The sequence below is a fragment of the Phasianus colchicus genome, chromosome 1, assembly GCF_987193195.1.
Source record: "Phasianus colchicus chromosome 1, bPhaCol1.hap1.1, whole genome shotgun sequence".
NCBI classification, from domain to species: domain Eukaryota; kingdom Metazoa; phylum Chordata; class Aves; order Galliformes; family Phasianidae; genus Phasianus; species Phasianus colchicus.
The window spans coordinates 197,468,277-197,489,257 of record NC_143436.1 but is presented as its reverse complement, the minus strand read 5'-3'; the positions used below and the strand labels follow the sequence as shown (position 1 = coordinate 197,489,257).

General features: G+C 48.0%; 1 protein-coding gene across 2 annotated transcripts; it reads right to left on the bottom strand.

Moving 5' to 3' along the window:
- Window positions 1-1,936: 1,936 nt before the first annotated feature.
- RRM1 (ribonucleotide reductase catalytic subunit M1) lies at window positions 1,937-20,280 on the bottom strand. Of its 2 annotated transcripts, none has more exons than XM_031599233.2 (19): window positions 19,932-20,105; window positions 19,289-19,377; window positions 17,035-17,212; window positions 16,512-16,612; window positions 15,878-15,937; window positions 13,429-13,468; window positions 12,411-12,573; window positions 11,481-11,622; window positions 10,805-10,888; window positions 10,043-10,204; window positions 9,465-9,544; window positions 8,780-8,981; window positions 7,730-7,879; window positions 6,594-6,815; window positions 5,600-5,676; window positions 5,166-5,301; window positions 4,492-4,587; window positions 3,491-3,679; window positions 1,937-3,177 (listed from the first exon to the last, which is right to left on the bottom strand). In XM_031599233.2, the coding sequence occupies exons 2-19, from the start codon at window positions 19,355-19,357 to the stop codon at window positions 2,995-2,997; spliced, it is 2,334 nt and encodes a 777-aa protein (XP_031455093.1). In that variant the 5' UTR covers window positions 19,358-19,377; window positions 19,932-20,105; the 3' UTR covers window positions 1,937-2,994. The 2 variants fall into 2 exon arrangements, with proteins under 2 accessions (XP_031455093.1, XP_031455092.2); XM_031599232.2 differs by lacking the exon at window positions 19,932-20,105 and adding an exon at window positions 20,151-20,280 and having other exon boundaries at window positions 1,938-3,177.
- Window positions 20,281-20,981: the final 701 nt, after the last annotated feature.

Here is a 20,981-nt window from a genome sequence, read left to right as displayed (position 1 = left end):
GTGCTGGAGCTCTGCCCCCCTCACAGCACAGATGGAACTCCCTGGGCTGCAGTCTATGCAGGTGCCCCTTGTCCTGGCATTGGGCAGCACAGAACAGAGCCCAGCCCCTGCCCACCACCCTTCAGACACAGGGTACACTACTGGCTCATGATCACCTGTTCCCCGCCAGGACCTCCAGGTCCTTCTCTGCAAAGCTCCTCTCCAATAGCTCAGCCCTGTACTGATGCTGCAGTTGTTCCTCCCCAGCTGGAGGGTCCTACACTTGTCCTTGTTGAGCCTCACTGGGTTCCTCTCCACCCAACTCAGCCTCTGACAAAGAAGTAAACCTGGACATTGTGTCTGGCAGAAAACAAAATACAAATAAGCATGCTGGGAATAAAACACACTCCTTTAGGCTCCAGGCTGTATGCTGGACACTGCATCACCTACCAGTGAAAGCAGGAAGGACAGAAGGAATCCAAAGAAGCACACTGGCTGCCAGTTTTCCCTGTGATTGCAGAGGATGTAACTTCCCAGGCCTCCTGCCAGCTTCAAGTTCTGCACCACAAAACCTCCTCACAGGTCTCTAAATGCCATGGGTGCTAAGAATGCCTTGTGAAATAATGGTATGGGATTAGGTGGGATTAGTACTTCAGGTTCCCTCTAGATCAGCATAATTCAATTGTAAACTGAACCCTGGGAAATGAAATAATCTCAGCAGCAGTGCTCCTGGTACATTTCTCACCAAGAAAGTTCTGCTAATGTAGAGCTTACAGGCAGCTACCCAGACCCAACAGCACTGCACAGGAGTTTGGATTCACACTGGCTTTGGTGCCACTGAGAGCTGCTCATGTGCTCCAAGGCTGCTAAGGTAGAGCCAGGACACAGCCCATGCTGCTCCTCATCAGCCCCAGCTGTCCTGGTCCTTCAGACTGCCTCTGGGTCTGACTTTAGGAATTGTAACCTGGGGGCTGCTGTCCATTATTACTAAGAGGCATGTTATTTTGTTCTCTGCAGCCCGGAGCTGTTTCCTAGAGATCATCAAGCGGGGAGATGCTAAAGAGGGAAAGAGCCTCCTAAAGCATCACTTCAGTTCAACTGCAGCTGAGTTAACAGAAACTTGTGTCAGAAAAAGAACCGAGTAAAACTAACCCTGCTGAAGCAGTGACAGATTGCTTTCCTGGCTACTGACAGCGGGTGGGAGATGAAGCACTCTTCCCCAGGAAATCAGGTCAGGCATAAGTGCTGATTTCAACAGCTCTCACTTTTGGAAGCACCTTGGGGAGGTGGCAGCAAAAGCAAACTCCAAGAACAGGGTAAGTGTAGGCTGCAGGGTCCACTGGGAGTTACTCCTGTTTCAATACAGACACATCAGTGCTGTGCTGTCCAGCTACAGCCAACCCCAAACCTCTCCTTGCAGTGCTCGGGGAACAAAGGCTGAGGCAGTTGCAGAGTATGTGCCTTGCTCTGAGCAGCCACACTCCAGTCTACATGAGCTCTTATGCTGGTCCAGACAGCAGCGTCTCTTCTTGGTGGTATTTCTTAGGAGGCACAGCTGCCAGGAGTGGTACTTAGACCTAACAATCTTCCCTTAGAAGCAAAGAGAGGCATTTCCCAAGATATTTTCACTGGCGCCTTATAAAAGGAAGTGGGAGCAGAAGAAATGGAACAAGTACTGGAGAAAAAAGACACAAAGGTCCAAACCTTACTTCTGGCACAGCCACAGGTTTGCTCCATGAACTCAGCCCACCTCCTCTGCACATTACTGAAATATGGACGTGGTATTACATGATTTTACCTTTAGCCCAAAACTTCTAAAGGACAGAGACCACACTGAGTTCAGCAGGGTACCCAGGCAAACACAGGATCCTGGTACACACAGCAGCAGCCCTCAGACATGGAACTGTGTGCAGTAGGTGCAGGGCTCACCAAAAAAGGCTACAGCTGCTGTCTCCAGCTGCTACAGTACAAGTTTAATCAAAATACCATTTCCAAGATGCCACCCTTCATTCCTTCGACATACCACATTTTATTGAGTTTTGTGGATTAAAGAGTTAGTTGTATGGTACATGAATTCAATAAATATTTAAGAACTGGGTGATGAAGCCCCATGGCATTAGAGCAGAGAGTTAAGTACATTGAGAAGTAAAAAACATGTTCCTAAAATTCCAAGTAACCAGCTGGGGTGGATGAATGCAGCACTTCAGAAAAGATGGGGTGTGCACTGTCAAGGCTTTCTGCTCAAGGACAGCATGGAATTGTATTAGCAGCAAACTGATAGAAACTTGAATGGGTTTTTGATACAGAATAGAACACGCTGCAGCAATTCTGCCATTTCCTGTTCAGAGCTGAAAAGCAGAACTAACTGAGTGTCCTTCATGCAGGCTGAGAGCAGGAATGGAAGCCTCCAAGCAGCAAGACACCCACCACCATTCTGCATCTTTGGGAAGAGCTGGGGACAGGGATAAATGGTGGGAGAAGGGCTTCACTACTAGATGTGCACACAACATCTTTTCAAGCTTAACATAAATTACTGCTTTGCCAAGGCAGACTGTGTATCAGGCATACCACACACCCAGCCTAAGGTTCTTTTCCTGGTGTTTTGTCACAGCAAAGGAGAACACGTCGGTCAGGTTCTGTCTCTGAAGACAGAATATGAGTCTTTAGTAAATGAAAAGAAGTGTCTCCAGTCCCAAGGACAGACCTGTAAGTGGCATTAGCACTTTTCCTATCTGTTCAGGAAAACTTCTTTCTATAGGGTTCAACCCAAGACCATGCAAGAGCACTTAGGTTTCCAGGAAGCCCAGCTACAAAAGCAATATACAAACTTTTTATGCACTCTACCCATACATGTGCACCATCCCCTAATTCTCAGCAGGGGAAGCTACCATACACTACAGTGATCACCCTCCTGCCACAGCTCCAGCAAGCTCCTCTGCCCTGAAGTGACACTAAATGCACCTATCTCAGATGGGATCCATGGGGTGGAGCAGCTCTGCTGGCACTGCAGGGCTGTTAGGAGCCGCACATCATGCACTCATCACGATTCTCCAGGGAGCACACCATGGCTGCTTTGTTCCTTTCCTTCTCTTCCTCAGAGGCCTTCTCCCGCTCTCTGAGTTTCTCTTTGTTCAAGGTGAACTGGATGGGGTTAGCAGCTGGCTTTGTCCTTAGGTAATACATGCCAGTCTTCAGACCCTGCAGAGGAAAAGCACAAATCCAGGAGCTGGAACGGGCTGGCAAGTGATACAGCCAAAAGGAGCTGCTAATTCTGCCCTCCTGCAGGCCACACCACTGTGACTGCCTCACAGTGATGTCTTGTGGGCACAGCTCATGAGAGCAATGCCACAGGATCTGCAGCTTTATTGCTCAAGAGAGATATTCCACTAGTAACTCTGGATTCTTGGGAAGAAATGGTCATTTACTCAGACCAATTTTTCATGAAAGCACTTATTGAGCCCCATTTGCTCTCTTGTTCTGAACAAAGCTCCCACCCAGCCCCCCCACATACCTGCTTCCACCCATAGAAGTGCATGCTGGTCAGTTTGCCATAGTTGGGTTCTGCAATGTGGATGTTGAGAGATTGGCTCTGGTCGATGAAAGCTCCTCTGTCTGCTGCCATCTTGAGGACAGTTTTCTGGGAGATCTCCCACACTGTCTTATAAAGCTGCTTCAAGTCAGCAGGAATCTCAGATATATTCTGAAAGGAAGAGTTTTCCAATGCAGCATAACCCGTGACTGCTCAAGTGTTCATATTCATGCATACAAACCCTTCACAAATCACTGATTCCACCACATTAGAATTCTTGCAGCTGCAGCTCCCTCACTGAACCCAAACATTTTGTATCTGAAAGCACTCGAGCACAAAGAAACCTTGCTTGCTTTTAGAAGGTGGTCTATGTTGGGGAATTTAGAGAAAAAAAGCTGTTTTCAAATAGGACATTCATGTTTTGCTCTAAATAGCTGTGAGGCTTTACAAGAAGCACTCCAGCACTCCCACTCATGTCCAACTGCACAAGTAGGATGCACTTATTTTAGCATGTGTGACTCCAAGCACAGCAGCATTTCAACCTCCAGAGCATAAATAATCCATCCCATATTCTCCTCCACACATCTCCCAGATCTGGATGCCACGTCTCAAGCCCACTCACTGCTACAAAATTACCCCTCCACAATCTCTGTGACAAAAGGGAATCCAAACATTTGTGGAACCTGCATAAAGCAAAGCAGCTCAGCTCTCTATTTGTTCAAGTAATAGTTAGTTAGTTGCATATTTCCATTGGAATTCTCTGTTCCATGGGCAAGCTCCAGCAGGAAAAGAATTAGCACTCAGGCACATTCCCTCATCTTTCTAATGGAAATGTTCCAGACTAAGGCTTCTCCTCCCAGGCTGGTTGAGTCACTCATGCACAGCAGACCTTAAAATCACTGTGTGGCAAATCTGCTCCCAGCAGTCCCACCAGCATTCCTCACACTGGAGACAGTCCCAGCCCCCCTCATTTCCATGCATACCTGGATGGAGCCATTGTGGGCAATGATTTGGTTTTTCATCTCCTCATTCCACAGACCCCTCTCTGTGAGATCTTTCAACAAGTGTGGGTTCACAACCTGTAAGCAGCAAAGGCCAAGGAATGAAAGCACTGCATACTCTAAGCTACGTGCCCTGCCTTACAGCACGGATGCACCTCCTAGAGGAGGTTTTTCACCTAGAGGAGAAATATCCACAGCAACACACATAGGGATTTTCTAATATTTGCACAAGACCTTGTGCAGCACTGCCAAACTTTCATTCTCCAGTTAGCACTAAGCAAACTTCTCCTTGTTGGAGTATCTGTCCAGAGGCCCTGCACCTGACCCATGCAGCAGAGAGTGTCAAGGTCTAATGAAGTGGATTGTTTTTTTCCCAGAGAAAAGCAGCAATTCTTTAAAATTTTGCATACCCCATAGCAGCCAGCACACAGCCCAGACACACCTCCTGTTTATCCACTCCCTTCAAGTACTGGAAGGCCACAATGAGGTCTCCCTGGAGCCTTCTCTTTTCCAAGCTAAACAAGCCCAGTTTCCTCAACCTTTCTTCTTAGGAGAGTAATCAATCAGTAGCCTCCATTTTGTCTTTTGTGATGATGAAAGTTATTGAAACTAAAACTACAGAAAAGCTCTTTGGCAAAGCTACCTCAAGTGCTTACCTGGAACTCTCCTGAAAGGACTCTGCGTGTGTAGATGTTACTGGTGTAGGGCTCAATGGATTCGTTGTTGCCCAGGATCTGAGCAGTGGAAGCAGTTGGCATGGGGGAAAGGAGAAGGCTGTTTCTGACACCATACCTGGCAATGAAAGCTGTGAGTTAGAAAGCTTCAGCCAGGGGAGAAAGGAGAGAAAAGACCCAGGAACAAACCAGGAATTCTCAGCTCACACACAGACATTTCAGCTAGAACAGAGCATATGTGTTGGGCACCCCCTGTATGTAACCACTAAAACAAAGAAAGCCATCCACAGAGAAAAACCTATGAGAAGGAAGTAATAGGGAAATAATAGAGCCATTTGAATTCTTGCAGCCAACCTTTTGTTTTCAGTCATAATATATCCAATGCAATTTGAAACTAACCATGCAAGACTACTTACTTTGCAATCTTCTCCTTTAAAGCCTTCCAGTCCCACAGATCGGATGGGGTGACATTCCACATGTCATACTGAAGAATCTGAAGAACACAAATTATTTTCTCTGTACTTCATAAATCATGTTATAAATCGATCTGCTATTCTTATTAATTGTCCTCTAAAGTTCAGTCTCAGCTAAGCTCCTGTATCAAATTCTCACAATCTTTTAATTGCACAGAAGGGCCCCCCAGCAGAAGCTGAAGCTTTTCTTTTGTCTTCCTCTTCACCCTCATTTATCTTATACATTTCTTAATGCACTTTAATAGTCAAATGATGGAAGAAAAATAGCACCCTTTGCACTGATGCATCACTGTACTCAGCACTTGTGAGGCCTCACCTTAAGTACTCTGTTCAGTTTTGGGCACCTCATACAGAAAAGACATGGAGCTGCTGAACCAGGTCCAAAGAAGGGCAGAAAGGCTTGTGAAGAACTTGGAGAATATGGCCTATGTGGAGACACTGAAGGAACTGGGGCTGTTTGGTCTGGGGAAGAGGAGGCTGAGGGGAGACCATTTGCTCTCTTCCAATACCTGAAAGGTGCTTACAGCAGAGCAGGGCTGGTCTCTTCTCACTGGTGACAGGACAAGGGGAAATGGCCTCAAGTTGCACCAGGGGAGGTTTAAGTTGGATATCAGGAAAAACTTCTTCACAGAAAGGGCTGTTAAGCACTGGAATGGGCTGCTCAGGGAGGTGGTTGAGTCACCATCCCTGGATGTGTTTAAAAACCCTTTGGATGTGGTGCTCAGGGACATGATTGTGGGGTGAGTTGTTAGACTTAGGTTAGGATGGTTGGGTTGTGGTTGGATTTGATGATCTTTAGAGGTCTTTTCCAACCTGAGCAATTCTATGATTACAAACTTTCAGTCATACCTCTCCTTCTGTATCAAAACCCACAGGCAATCACACAACCTGTACTTCAAAGCCTTGGCCCTTAAGCAGGATACTTCCTGGCACTTACCCCTTTGCTGACAGGAGAACCCTCATATGTTTCATACGGCCCTTGCTGCTCAGCCAGCTCACAGCTAGCTTCCAGAGCACCATAATAAATGGTCTCAAAGATCTGCTGGTTCAGGCGCTGCGCCTCGGGACTTTCAAAGGGGAACCTCATCAGGATGAAGGCATCAGCCAGGCCCTGCACACCAATGCCAATGGGGCGGTGGCGTCTGTTGGAGCGCTCTGCCTGCGGGGGATTCAAGCAGAGGGAATCATGACTTGAGCTACATGGAAACAGAGTAAGTTGGATAGAAACTCTGGAAGGAAGTCTGACCTCCCCCTGTGGCTGCCCTCATTTTTATTGGCAGTTCGTTCTGCTGCAGTGACCCGGCTCTGAGTTCTGCCCAGCTCCCCACTGCTCAGTGTTTGGTAAGGCAGGAATTGGAGGATCCAGATTAAGTTTGTTTAAAGTGATCATTAATTCTGATTACTCGATCTGACACAATAAAGGTGTGATTAGAAATGAATACTAAACCCTCCTTGAAAAACAGATCCATGAAGATATTTGAGTTCAAGTACTCTAATTGTACATGCTTGGAAAAAAAAGTGATCTTCATCAGGTTTGGCCTTCAATTTGGTATATTTGCTTACTTCCTTCTCCAATGCCTAGCCCTGCTGCTTGCCTTTATGTGTTCTTGCAATGCACATAACTCTGCACCCCCTTCCCCTTCAAGAACTCCCAATCCTCTGTCTTCCACAAAACTATCCACACACTCTCCCAAAAATGTACGAAACCAACAGCTCAAGGCTGAGTTCCAGGATCATTCCTTTTGTTCTGCTCCCCACTTCATGCCTCATGCTGCTCTGTGCTTTATGGAAGTCCATACACACACCAACAAATCCACCTGCAGAACCATCTCAAGGAAAAGCTTTTACTACAGGTGCTTCACTAAGGAACCATTCTGGGTGGGGGGCTGAAGATGCCACCACCAACAGGTCACAGCTGCAGACAAGCAGCTATGGGAGCCCCCAGCTCTGTGCACCACAGGTTTACAGAATCCCTCAGTGATTCCTTCAAATTGGGACTGCAGAGAGCAGCAGATCCTCTGTCACAGCTCCTGGGTTGCTGTCAGCTCCATAGCAGTGCAGCACAGCACTCACCTCTGGCACAGGGTAGTAGTTGATGTCAATGATTTTGTTCAGGTTTCGGACAATAACCTTTGTGACTTCAGCTAGCTTCTTGAAATCGTAAGTGTGCTCTGAAGTGACGTACATGTTCAGGGCTATGGAGGCCAAATTACAAACTGCCACCTGTGGAGAAGAAAACATTGAAAACAATGTGTCAGCCAACACCCCGTGCAAAAGACACACTACCTCAATTCCAGAGCACGCTCTCTATCCAAGCAAAGTACCACGCAAGCTAAAAGGCTATAAAAACACATTTCTCACTTGTATGCCTTTTACAAGCTGGAAAAAGGACAATAACAATTCAAAAAGAGTTAGCTGATATCAGTATCACCATAAAAATTCTAGCCTGTAAGCTTTCCTTCCAGAAACTAAGCCCAACTTCTTCTTATTAGAATCAGCAGATGATCCTCGTGAGATCCAGAATCTATCAGAGCACTGTCCTTGTTATTTTTTAACAATCACTTCATTTCCAACCCCAGGATAATTGGAGCAGCTCGGCTCAGCTCAGGCAGTAGACGCTGACGCTTTCAGTTTTAACAGCCTCAAGAGCTTAACTGCACTAGAGATGTCTCATGTTGCATTAGCACTAACTCATTTCTGCATCGTTTCTTTACTTTTGTTAGCAAAGGCTGAAGTCCAAGCATAGCAACTCCACAGAGCACTTAAATGAGACGGAGAACTCAGTGACAGTTATTAGTGAAATTCAGATCTGGAGGTAGGAGGTGCTTACACCACCTGCCTGCAAGACACAAAGCTCGTTTATCTCTCAAGCTCCAGAGGTTCACTTTGATGGGTACCTTATTTTAATAGCAAATCCTCAAAAGGAGTTGGAAAGGAGGGGACACCTCCCAACACACACACACACACAATGGAAGAGCTGTACACACTCGAGTGAAAACATCCCCATGACTTCCTTAGTTACCTGCTCCCTTCCCCAGCCAAGGGTTGGTTATATTCTAAAAAGCTGCAATGAGCACATTTACAGCTTTCCTAAACTGCTGCAAGTTGCTGCTCTCCACTCACCTCGTCTTTGCTGGTATACTCCACTATTTCTGTGCACAGATTGCTGCATTTGATGGTCCCCAAGTTCTGCTGATTGCTTTTCCTATTGCAAGAGTCTTTGTACAGCATGTAAGGCGTGCCAGTCTCTGTCTGTGACTCGATGATGGCATACCAGAGCTGCTGGGCCTTCACCACTCTGCGGACACGACCTTGCTTCTCATAGCTGCAAAGGGCACACGGTGCTTGGTGACTCCCAGACTCACAGGAATCAATTCTGTGATCCTATGATCAATCTATTCATCAGGTTCCCAAGAAGGCACAACCCCACTCAGTTTCTCTCAATTAGCCAGCAGAGACTGAACAGTAAAGTATTCGGACTGTTCCAATATAAAGGAAATAGGAAGCTTTCCCTAAAGCACCCTAAACAATTCACTCAGAACAGAGCCACCTACTGCTTTAAGTAGGGACCATTTCAGAACTTCACTCTCAAATAACCTTTCATGCATAGCCTGCACTGAGCAACTCACACTTTGAAGCAGCAGTAACTGGATATCCCCATCTGTGCCATTGCTATCATTGTGATAACTGAACTGAGCAGCCCCTTCTAAGCCAGCACAACAGCCCTGTGCTTTGGCTCCCAGATACCACACGAGGGCAGTTCTGCAATCAGATGGCCGCTGTATAAAAGCCTGCTCACTTTCCTTACCTCTCATATAGTTTCTCAAATTCCTCTCCCCAGACCTCATCTAGGCCAGGACACTCATTTGGACACATTAAAGACCAATCCTGTAAGAAGGAAAAAATACTCAAAATCTGTAGGTGCCTCGTTAATTAACAGCATTCAACTTCATCAGCAGATCCTGCTGTAAACAGAAACATGAAAGCTCACATTTCCCATCCTGAAAAAGTAGGAGCCAGCTTTTCTAGCAGGCACGGGGAAGGTATTTACTGGAGTAGCCTGACCTATTTAAAAATCAATTGTTTGAACTTTGAATCCTGAAGTGACTGATTCTCAGAATATAACCCATTTTCAAGGAATAACAAGCAGTCGTATGAGGATCTAGTTACTGAGAAGATTTTGGTGCTATATGAAAACTGCAGAATACAAATTTGGCACATAAGTATGTAAGTGATTCAGCCCTGAAGCAAAGTGTTCCACTGGAGTTCTCCACTTGCACAACCTAGTGCTGAGCTGAGGTACAGCAACTTCCTAGGACAGCTCCAGTTTGTGAACCCCATACTCCCCCATTAACACACCTCCTCTGCACCCAACAAGCTCCTTACCTGGTTGGTTTCAACTCTCTTCATGAAGAGATCAGGAATCCAGAGGGCAAAGAAAAGGTCTCTGGCACGCTGCTCTTCTTTCCCAGTGTTCTTCTTTAAGTCAAGAAACTCGAAGATGTCCAGGTGCCACGGCTCCAGGTAGATGGCAAAAGCCCCAGGTCTCTGATACAGACAACGTAGCCAAGATCAGAACAAATCATCCTGAAAACGAAACCTCCCACACTGCTGCCATGGGCACACAAAACCTTTAACTAAAGTCACTTTGATAGTTTCATTAAGGCAATTTCAATGTGCTGTTTTGTATTACTGTTGCTCTCACTGGAGCTAGGCCATGCTAGTAGTTCCAGATTCTTAATGCAAATTATTTCCTCTTTGTCAACAGAGGAGCTTGACAATTCCTAGATTTACCTATTGAGTCGTACCTCCATTGGCCTCTGGACTATCTCAATGCAAAGGATGCAGAACAAGAAACTTTCTGCAGCCTTACAGCTTGATTCAATCCAAGGAGTGATTGATAACCACTGCAAGAGATGATAAGTGCACATCTCATGCAGCAGACAAATACCAGAAGATACACCTGCATGATGGAATACACAGTCAAAGGAGAACACTAGGCTTCCAACAAGGAGGGAAGGAAGTCCTTTTCCTAATAATGTGTCAACTACCACTGCATCACTGATGTCACTGGTCCAACCTTTCACAGGTGAACCCTCCCCCAGTGTGACTCTCCTCTTCCCCCCCAGTTTAATGGAAAGCCATTACCTTGTTACCACCTTGATCCACGTAGCGAGCAGTGTTGTTGTACACCCTCAGCATAGGAACAAGTCCATTGGAGTTCCCATTTGTCTGTAGAAGCACAAGAAAACCACTGTTACCAAAAAAGCAACTTTCAGCCATCAGCAGAACTCTTGAAATCTGGAAATGATCACTTCAGTCAGTGCTTTGGTGGCACCACCACCCACCCTGAACCCTCCACTCTTTCTTTTTTTAAATTAAAGAAATCCATCATTAACTAATTTCCTCAACACAAGACAATCTGGAGTCTTGCAGAGGTTACATAGACAGTGACCAAAAGAAAAAAAATAAAATCCACATATGTCCACTGAATACCTTAAGTAGTTGAACTATAAAAAGGGAAAGGGATAATGCATTGGCCTCCAGGCATATTCCTAGGCTGCTGATACATAAATAAGTTGGAACTGTCTGATCAGGCAGCAGAATGAGATCTGCTTGTTGCAAGGACTTCTCTTTGGAAACCCAAGCACCAAGGGAAACCAACCTTTTTGTTTTAAAGCACATTGAAAGGAAGGTCTATGGAGCTGGACAAGCTGCTGTGCTCAGCTGTCTCGATAGAAGCAGTGCTGGTTTGGCAGCTGGAATGCAGACATTTCCCCACAGCAGAAGGTTGCTCTGCTGCATACACCATCTTCACACTCACCCCAGCAATATAGCTGCCCGTGGCGCGGATGCAGCTCACAGCCAGCCCAATCCCACCAGCAGACTTGGAGATCAGGGCACACTGCTTCAAAGTGTCATAGATTCCCTCAATGCTGTCATCCTTCATGCACAGCAGGAAACAGCTAACGAAAAAAAACAGCTTTAGTAGAGAAGTATTAAAATAAAACCAACAAAAAACTGTAAGAACTTCATTAGAGCCACAGAAAAATGATGGCAGACACTGTAACCTTAACGTGCTATGCAAAGAACACTTCTCAAGCCTTCATAAAAGAATCCCAGAAACACAACTCCTCAATTTGGAAGCTGTGACAGCATGTCATTGGAACAGACCCAGACTCCAGAACTTGATCTTCCTCCAGTTATGCACTAAGAAAACTTGGAATCAGAGAATCACAGAATGGTTTGGGTTGAAGGGACCTCTAGGATCTTGAAGCTCCAACCTCCCACCGCAGGCAGGGCCACCAACCTCCACATTTCATAGCAGCCCAGGCTGCCCAGGGCCCCATCCATCCTAGCCTCGAACACCTCCAGGGATGGACGGGGCATCCACAGCCTCTCTGGGCAGCTGTTCCAGCACCTCACACTCTCTCTGCAAAGAACTTCCCCCTGACATCCAACCTCAATCTGCCCTCCCTCAACTTCAAACCATTTCCCCTTGTCCTGCGGTCATCTCCCCTTTCCAAGAACTGACTCCCCTCCTGTCTGTAGGCTCCCTTTAGGTACTAAAGGCTGCAATGAGCTCACCCCACAGCTTCTCTTCTCCAGGCTGAACAAGCCCAGCTCCCTCAGCCTGTCTTTGTAGTGGAGGTGCTGCAGCCCCCTGCTCATCTTTGTGGCTCCTCTGGACCCTCTCCAACAGCTCCCTGTCTTTCTTGTACTGGGGGCCCCCAGACCTGGAAGCCAAAGGTACCTGGAGAGCTGTGGCCGGTTGGTGCCTGCGTTGAACAGTGTGGGTGAGGCGTGGGTAAACCACCTTTCAGACAGAAGATTGTAAGTCTCAATTGCAGCATCGATGTCATTTTTGTGGATTCCCACTGCCACCCTCATCAGCATGTGTTGAGGACGCTCAGCAACTGGACACAGAGCAGCAGAAGGGAGAAAAGAATGCCAGTTATGTTACAATTATTACAGGCTAAAGGAACAAGTTGTGATGTGCAGTGGGCCACTGAAGAGCTGTATTTTTCATAGATCCACAGAATAACTCAGATTGGAAGGACCTCAGCAGGTCTATAGCCCAGGAGTCAGCTCAGAGCAGTATAAAGAACTCCTGGGCTGAGACTGCACAGCCCCTCTCCACAACCTGTTCCACTGCTCTCATGAGGGGGAAAAAAAAAAAATCTATCTTAACAGTTAAAATGCAATCCAATATCCATGCCAGCATCCAATTGTTCTCTATATTTATGATATTACAATTAACACCTCCAACTCTGACGTCCTGGGATTGTCAGGCTAAAGGCCTGCAGTGATTGGCAGTGATAGCACAGCAGCCCGTTCAACTGACATTCATTTACAAGTGCCCACCATTAAGGAAGAGGTTCTCAGACAGAGCTAGTTCATCCTAGATAACCAGAGCTTTCAAAGTACTGGGGTCTATCTACCAAACAGGTGAAGCTCAGCTGTCCAGGCCACACTGGCATTACTTGGAACACTCCCGTACACTTGCCACAGTGCCGCTCTTCAGTGATCAGCTGTTTTTCATGCTTGCAAGCACAGCACTGCCACCAGAACAATGGCAGATTCCTAGCCAAGAAAAGATGCTGCACATGCTCAGAGAGCATTTCACCTGGTTCAAGTCAGTACTCAGTGCTTTGGCTGGACTTCGGTATGGAAAGCCATGAGATAGCCTGCCTGTCTACCTGCCCACCCCGTACTCTGTGCCATGGCTTTGATTTCAAATTATGCACTGAGCTGATACTGATGGTTCTTACCTTTTGAGTTGATTTTCAACAAGTAGGAGCGCTCTAAAGTCTAAGAAGGAAGAACATTTCAGAGGTCATTCACATTTCCAGCTTAAAAAACATCCCATTAATACAGAGAGCTCCAACCCCAAGCATTCGCATGCTCTTCATCCCAGGATTCATTTGAGGCACCAGCCTTGCACTCCACTGCTCCTCTTGTTAATTGCACAGCAGGTTGGGTGGCCAATGACTGAAAAAGAAACCCACTACGAGATTCCAGCCCTGAGGACTCTGCTTTGATGATGGCAGGGGAGCACGGAGCAGCAAGGTTCATCACTGTCTTTTAACCCACAGTGAATTCAGACTAGATAACATGAGAGCATCTGTTCTTCATAATGCCATCTCTCAGCATTATTAATTACACTGTGATAATGCTTTCTGGACAACCTGTATCACAATCTGCTGTGCGGGGTGCTGAACACACCAACTAACAAATATGGTAATCTCACACTTGGAGCAGATGCCTTTTAGACTTGTGGGTAACGAATTACAGCAATAATTACAGCAGGGAAGGTCAAAAATGCGTATCTATGTACACTCAGAAGCACACAAACATCCCCTCAAGGTCCCTTCTTTCCACCCTTGGCCATTCAGCAGCTGCTCAGATCCACACACCACAGTGGTTTCCTCACTGCAGCCCCCTGCCCCCACACTGAGTGCACCACAGCACACGTGCTGGTGGAAGAAGCTCCCAGACACAGCTGGACACAAAGATCACCAGTTCTGGAGACCCATTGTAGCCAATGGCATCCTGGCCTGCATTAGAAATAGTGTGGCCAGCAGGAGTAGGGAAGTAATCATCCCCCTGTACTCAGCTCTGGTGAGGCTGCACCTCGAGTGCTGTGTTCAGTTTTGGGCCCCTCAGTGCAGGAAAGACATTGAGGCCCTGGAGCGTGTCCAGAGAAGGGCAACGAAAGTGGTGAGGGGTCTAGAGCACAAGTCTTATGAGGAATGGCTGAGGGAGCTGGGATTGTTCAGTCTGGAGGAGAGGAGGCACAGAGGAGACCTCACTGCACTCTACAACTTCCTGAAGGGAGGCTGTGCTGAAAAGGAGTTTGGCCTCTTCCCCCAGGCAGCAAACAGGAGCTGAGGAAATGGCCGCAAGTTGTGCAAGGGGAGGTTTAGGTTGGACATGAGGAAAAACTTTTTCTCCCAGAGAGTGGTCAGGCACTGCAATGGCTGCACAGGGAGGTGGTGGAGTCGCCATCCCTGGCAGTGTTCAAGAGGAGACTGGATGAGGAGCTGCGAGATCTGGTTTAGTGCTTGTGATGGCAGTGGCGATGGGAGGGCAGTTGAACTGGATGATCTTGCAGATCGTTTCCAACCTTGTGATTCTGTGATTTAACAAGCCACCAGAAGCACTAAATGCTATGGAAAGACACAGAGCTCTTGGAACGAGTTCAGAGGAGGACCACTAAGATGATCAGAGGGCTGGAGCAGCTCTCCTATGAGGAAAGATTGAGGGAACTGGGCTTGTTGAGCTTGGAGAAGAGAAGGCTGCAGGGAGACCTCATTGTGGCCTTCAGTACTTGAAGGGAGCGGATAAACAGGAGGGGGAATGGCTGTTTGTGAGGGTGGATGGTGATGGGACAAGGGGAAATGGTTTGAAACTGAGACAGGGGAGGTTTAGGTTGGATATGAGGAGGAAGTTTTTCACCCAGAGCGTGGTGAAGCACTGGAACAGGCTGCCCAAGGAGGTTGTGGATGCCCCATCTCTGCAGGCATCCAAGGCCAGGCTGGATGTGGCTCTGGGCAGCCTGGTCTGCTGGTTGGTGACCTTGCACATAACAGGGGGTTGGAACTGGATGAGCATTGTGCTCCTTTACAACCCAGGCCGTTCTATCATACTATGATGAAAAGCCAAGTGCTCCCCAGCTAACCCTGCAGAGCTCACTGCATCACAGCCCAAAGCCACTCAGCACAGAACAGCGTGCAGGGAGGGGGGTAGAAGCAGATGGTGGGGGCACAGCAGACAGGTCTGGCTGTGGGGGAGATGTTCCAGCAGCATGGAAGGAGACAACGCGTAGGTTGGCACACTGAGAACTGTTACACAAAACAATGGCAAAATAACAAAAAATCCTTTTCGGGGTTATTAAGAATTATATTATTGAGGAACAGCATGGGCTGGGAAGCTTCCAGCCACATTCAGAGCTATCTGCTGCAGAAGCTTAGAGCCCAACAGCTAAAATGTTATACAGCCATGGGTACACTGCAAAGCCAAGAAGAAAGCACGTGAGTCATGCAGTTAGGCAACTCCTTGGTGCAGGTACTCTCTGTTTTCACCAACCCACTGATGTCCTTCTTGCTCAAACCTAATGATTCTGCAAGGATTCCCATCCCTCCCAGGTGACTCAGCTCCAGAAAGGCATCAACACAGCAGGCTTGGTTATCTTGAGTAAAGTGAGTAATGTGCTCTTACCTTAAAGCCAAAATAGTTGTAGGAGAAGTCTCTGTCGTAGATAATTGCAGAATTCAGGCGCTGAGGGGAAATAAGAGAAAAATTGATCTTTTCTGTGGCCTTGTATTCAGGTATAACAATGCTGTCATTGTTTGATATTTTCAGTCCCAAAGATTCAGTGAAACAGACACCACACCAGAGGGAAGGAAGGAGGGAGCAACAGGCAGGTTCAAACAAACACACAGTTTCTTTCAAGTACAGGGCACAATTGTTGGCTACACCAAGAAATACAAGATATAATCAAAACAGGAATGCAACTTCCCCATAAAAACACGAGGCTGGAACGGCTTGAAATGAGACACCAAGCCTCACCTCTCCCTCTTCTGTGCACAAACACATTGCTACATCACCAAGTACTTTCTCCCAAGTGAAGGCATTGTGCTGTCACAACAAAGAGGACCTCCAGGAAAACACCCCTACATGAAGGACATTCTCACACTCTCTTTTAAAATCTCCAGAGCATTTATCATCTGTATTCATTTCTATATGGGCTTTTTGTCCCCAGACAAATAGCTTCCCTAAAAATAAGGCAAATAAATCATCTGAACTACTTCACAGTATTTCCAAAACTTGGGACTGGAGAAGTGTTACATACATCTTTGTTGGCCAAAACTATGTCGAGTGTTTCCTTGGAGATCATTGGTGAGTGCTTCCCATTGTGAGGGTTTATGTAGTTGTAGAGATCATCCATCACATCTACAACAGAAACATATTTAATAAGAAAGGTATCTCCAGAGCCATCTGAACATACATCTGTCATTTGTTTTCAAGAGTTTAGCAGATAGGACTACCCATCCTCAGAAGTAATCCCTTCCATGTCCACACAAACACATCTTCTCTTCTAGTCAGTGTTAGCACTGATCTGCTGACCTCAGCACTTACCCAGTAATGTTTTCTATAGGATTTGTAACATGGAATAAATGGGAAAGACAGTGGGTGCATCCTGATTTCAATCAGTTCCATTCCTCACTGATCTATTTTCATCTCCGTGGCATTTTTTGTTTACTCCGAGTACTCTTGTAACTTCTGCTGAAGGAACATTTGTGTATTTATACCCTCAACAACCCCCTTCTCCCTTTCTGACTAATTACCATCTAAATGCCCCCAGGCAGACTTACCACTGAATACTTTCTTAGTTTCTTTGTGCAGGTTGGACACAGCAATCCTCGCTGCCAGTATAGCATAGTCAGGGTGCTTGGTGGTCAGGGTTGCAGCTGTCTCAGCAGCCAGGGTGTCCAGCTCCACGGTTGTGACTCCACTGTACAGCCCCTGGATCACCTTCATGGTGATCTGAGCCTGGAAAAGGCAAACAGTGCAGATCAGCTACCTGTGAAAACGTCCCTTCTTTTGGCCTTTCGGGGTATGAGCAATACCTTTTACACTGCTTAATTAGGAAAGCAAATCAAAACCAGCAAAACACTGGTACCTAAAATTTTAAACCAAGAGACAGAGGGGCGGGAGGGAGAGCAGGGAGAGAGCAAAGAGAGCAGAAACCATTAAACCAGAACAAAACCATTAACAAGCTTTTCTAAGCAGACACTTTCCTGAAGGCTGGATTGATGTACAGCAAAGTTCACCAGAAAAAAAAAAAAAAAAACCCACCAAAAAAGTCAATTTAAAAGAGTGCTTGCTTGGAAGTTTTGAAACTCCAGCTGAAGCCTGACTGTAAAATGCCTGATGAGACACGGAAGTGCTATGCTTACAGTGATACAGCAAGAGAGAAAAAACCCAGCCCTGCTGGGATATGCTGGCTTTTGCACCGTGCCTCAGCCTAACCTCCATCTGCCAGCTGGGACCCCTCCTGGGAAAAACCCACACACTGCTGCAGGGCACACAAGAGTGCAGGACTTGGTGTTAAATTAGCTTCATCATGAAGGTGGGAGCACTCAGCAGGCACAGGAATCTTGCTTATGTCCTCATCACCAAACCCTTCCCACTGAGATCACAGCAGCAGACTTTCAGTTTCAGCATTGCTGAGATGAAAACAAATGTCCAGTGCTCCTCCTCTCCACCTATGGCTGAAGAGCACCACACTTGTTGGTAAAGAATGCTAATTATCATACAGTTGCAAATTAAGATGTGAAAACAGATCTCAGAGATGGGAAGAGCCCAAGATGGCAACTCCAAATGTACAGATGTTTTATGCAGGTGCGCAGAACCAATCTCATAGCCATACATGAGGAGTCATCCTCTGCACAAGCTGTGAAAAGAGGAGCTTACATGGGTGGGATCAAACACACACCCAAAATCCCACACAGCTCAAAGAAACAGATATATTACAATGACGGGGGTTCTGACAGACAGGGCACCTTATTTTAAGAGAGCTTCAAGGTCTAATTTCCACATAGCATTGCTCAAGCTTTGCAGGTTGAAATTGAGAGCAATCTGCCACGATCAATATTTGTCAGTCAGAGCGACAAACCACACTTTTTAAGCACAAGAAGCTCAACCACTCCAACAGTATTTGGGCCATCTACCCAAAGCAGTTTAGAACAGGTAAAGCAGAGACCTTCCCACAGTTCAATCTCATACTCTGTACCTGTGAATCAAAAAGCATCAGAACACAAACAGTTAGAAAAAATGTGTTACAAACATATTTGCCAACAGCTCCTGAACAGGTTGCTGTGCTTGCTTTTTGTGAAGGTGAACAGCAGAGAACACCTCCACCTTGCTCACAGCTGTGGGCTTTTGGCAGAGATCACTGCTAGCCCAGAAGGCCAACTCTGTTCTGAGCTGCATTAAAAAAGGGGTGGCCAGCAGGGACAGGGAGGTGATTGTCCCTCTCTACTCGGCTCTTGTGAGGCCCCATCTGCAGTGCTGCATCCAGGCCTGGGGAACCCAGCACAGGAAGGACGTGGAGCTCTTGGAGCGGGTCCAGAGGAGGGCACTGAGATGGTCAGAGGGCTGGAGCAGCTCTCCTATGGGGAAAGGTTGGGAGAACTGGTCTTGTTCAGCTTGGAGAAGAGAAGGCTGCGGGGAGACCTCATTGTGGCCTTCCAGTGCTTGAAGGGAGCGGATAAACAGGAGGGGGAACGGCTGTTTGTGAGGGTGGATGGTGATAGGACAAGGGGGAATGGTTTCAAACTGAGACAGGGGAGGAGGAAGTTTTTGAGCCAGAGGGTGGTGAGGCACTGGAACAGGTTGCCCAAGGAGGTTGTGGATGCCCCATCCCTGCAGGCATTCAAGGCCAGGCTGGATGTGGCTCTAGGCAGCCTGGTCTGCTGGTGACCCTGCACATAGCAGGGGGTTGAAAATCAATCTCTGAGGTCCTTTTCAACCCAGGCCATGCTATTATTCTATGATTACGTTCTTGTCACCTGGAAAATATACATGAGGGGCAGAGAATGGGCCAGCAGGAAAAAAGGCACTCACTGGATCCACAAAGTCAGCATTGAGCCCATAGCAGAGCTTCTGGATGCGCGATGTGATCTTGTCGAACATGACACGCTCCTGGCGTCCATCTGGTGGGGAAAAGGTTACAAACAGCAGCTCCATCAACAAGAAATGGATTATTTAAGCACAGCATCCCACCCAGCACTTCACACAAGGAGCCAACCAGCTTGGGAGTCATCAAGGACAACCCATTTGGGTTCATTGAATCCTTAAGGTTGGAAAAGCCTGCTAGAATGACAGAATGGCCTGGGTTGCAAAGGAGCACAATGCTCATCCTGTTCCAACCCCCTGTTATGTGCAGGGTCGCCAAGCAGCAGACCAGGCTGCCCAGAGCCACATCCAGCCTGGCCTTGAATGCCTCCAGATCCCCACATCCAACCCCCAACCTGTCCCACCATGCTCAAGGAACGCTCAGTGCTGACAAAACGTCTCTTAGCAGCACTGAGGCCCGAGGTTTAGTGGGACTGTATTGGTGTAAATGGGTGTCGGACTGGGTGATCTGGGAGGTCTTTTCCAACCTTGGTGACTCCGTGTCCCGCAGTGCCAGCTCCGCACGACTCCATCACATCTCCAGGACAGCGGCTCCCCCACCTCCCCAGGCATCCCGTGCAAAGAATTCTACCTGCTATCCAACCCGCACAGCCGAGGGCCACCACCTCTCCTGCTATTGACAAGGGCAGCGCTCGACCCCCACCTCGCCGCGACCCCCTTCAGCGCGGAGGCCGAGGAGCCCATCCCCACAGCACCGACGCCGCGTGGCCCGGCGGGGCTCCGTGGCCAAATCCGGGACGGAGCCCGGAGCGGCTCCCCGCGGTCCCCCCGCCCACACGGCCCCGCTCACCGCGCTTCACGACGTGCATGGCGGCGGCGGCGCGGGCTCCCAACGGCTGCCGAGCGTCAATTCCCGCTCCCGCCAACCGCGCTGACCCCGCCGCGCCGCCGTACGCTCCGCCCCCACCGGCTGAAGCCGCGGGCGACATCTTGGATCCGGGCGCCGACTCATTCTTTCCCCTCCGCAGCCGCTTCGGCACTGTTTCTCGTCCTCAGCGGAGCCTCACCCCCTGCTTTACCCTCACTTTCCCCTTGTGCCCTCCTCGGGAGCGGTAACCCCCGAGAGCAGAGCGGGCTGTGTGCCCGCTTCCAAGATGGCGGCGGCGCCCTCCTCCCCCCCTCAGGGCGGTTCTCAGCCGAACGAGGGCGCGACGTACGGCGGCCGCGAAGGGCCATATTACCTCATTTCGCGATACGTATAACCACAATACACTGGTGATTGCACTAAATAGTAATTAAACGTCATATTTAATGCTCCTCCTCACACGATTCGCCCACAGCCCTCCCTCCCTTTCCAAAGAACACCAAAACCCCTGAGGCACGCAGCAGCTTATGTGCTATCATGGAGGCCTGTGTGCTGTCATGGCAGCCAGCCCACATCTTGCTGTGAGGGGTTGGGAGGGGCACCTTGAGAAGGGAGAGCCCCATGGGGACAGGCAGCCCCGCAGTGCTGCGGGGACACTGTGCCCTTAGATGCGGACAGAAAGAGCATCATGGCAGAAAGCCCTTTGGGGCCTGAGGAGGCCCTTTGGGCTTTCAGGAGGCCCCTTGGGATCTCAGAAAGCCCTTTGGGGTCTCAGGAGGCCATGGCCACCCTTCAGACATTGGGAGAGACAGTGCT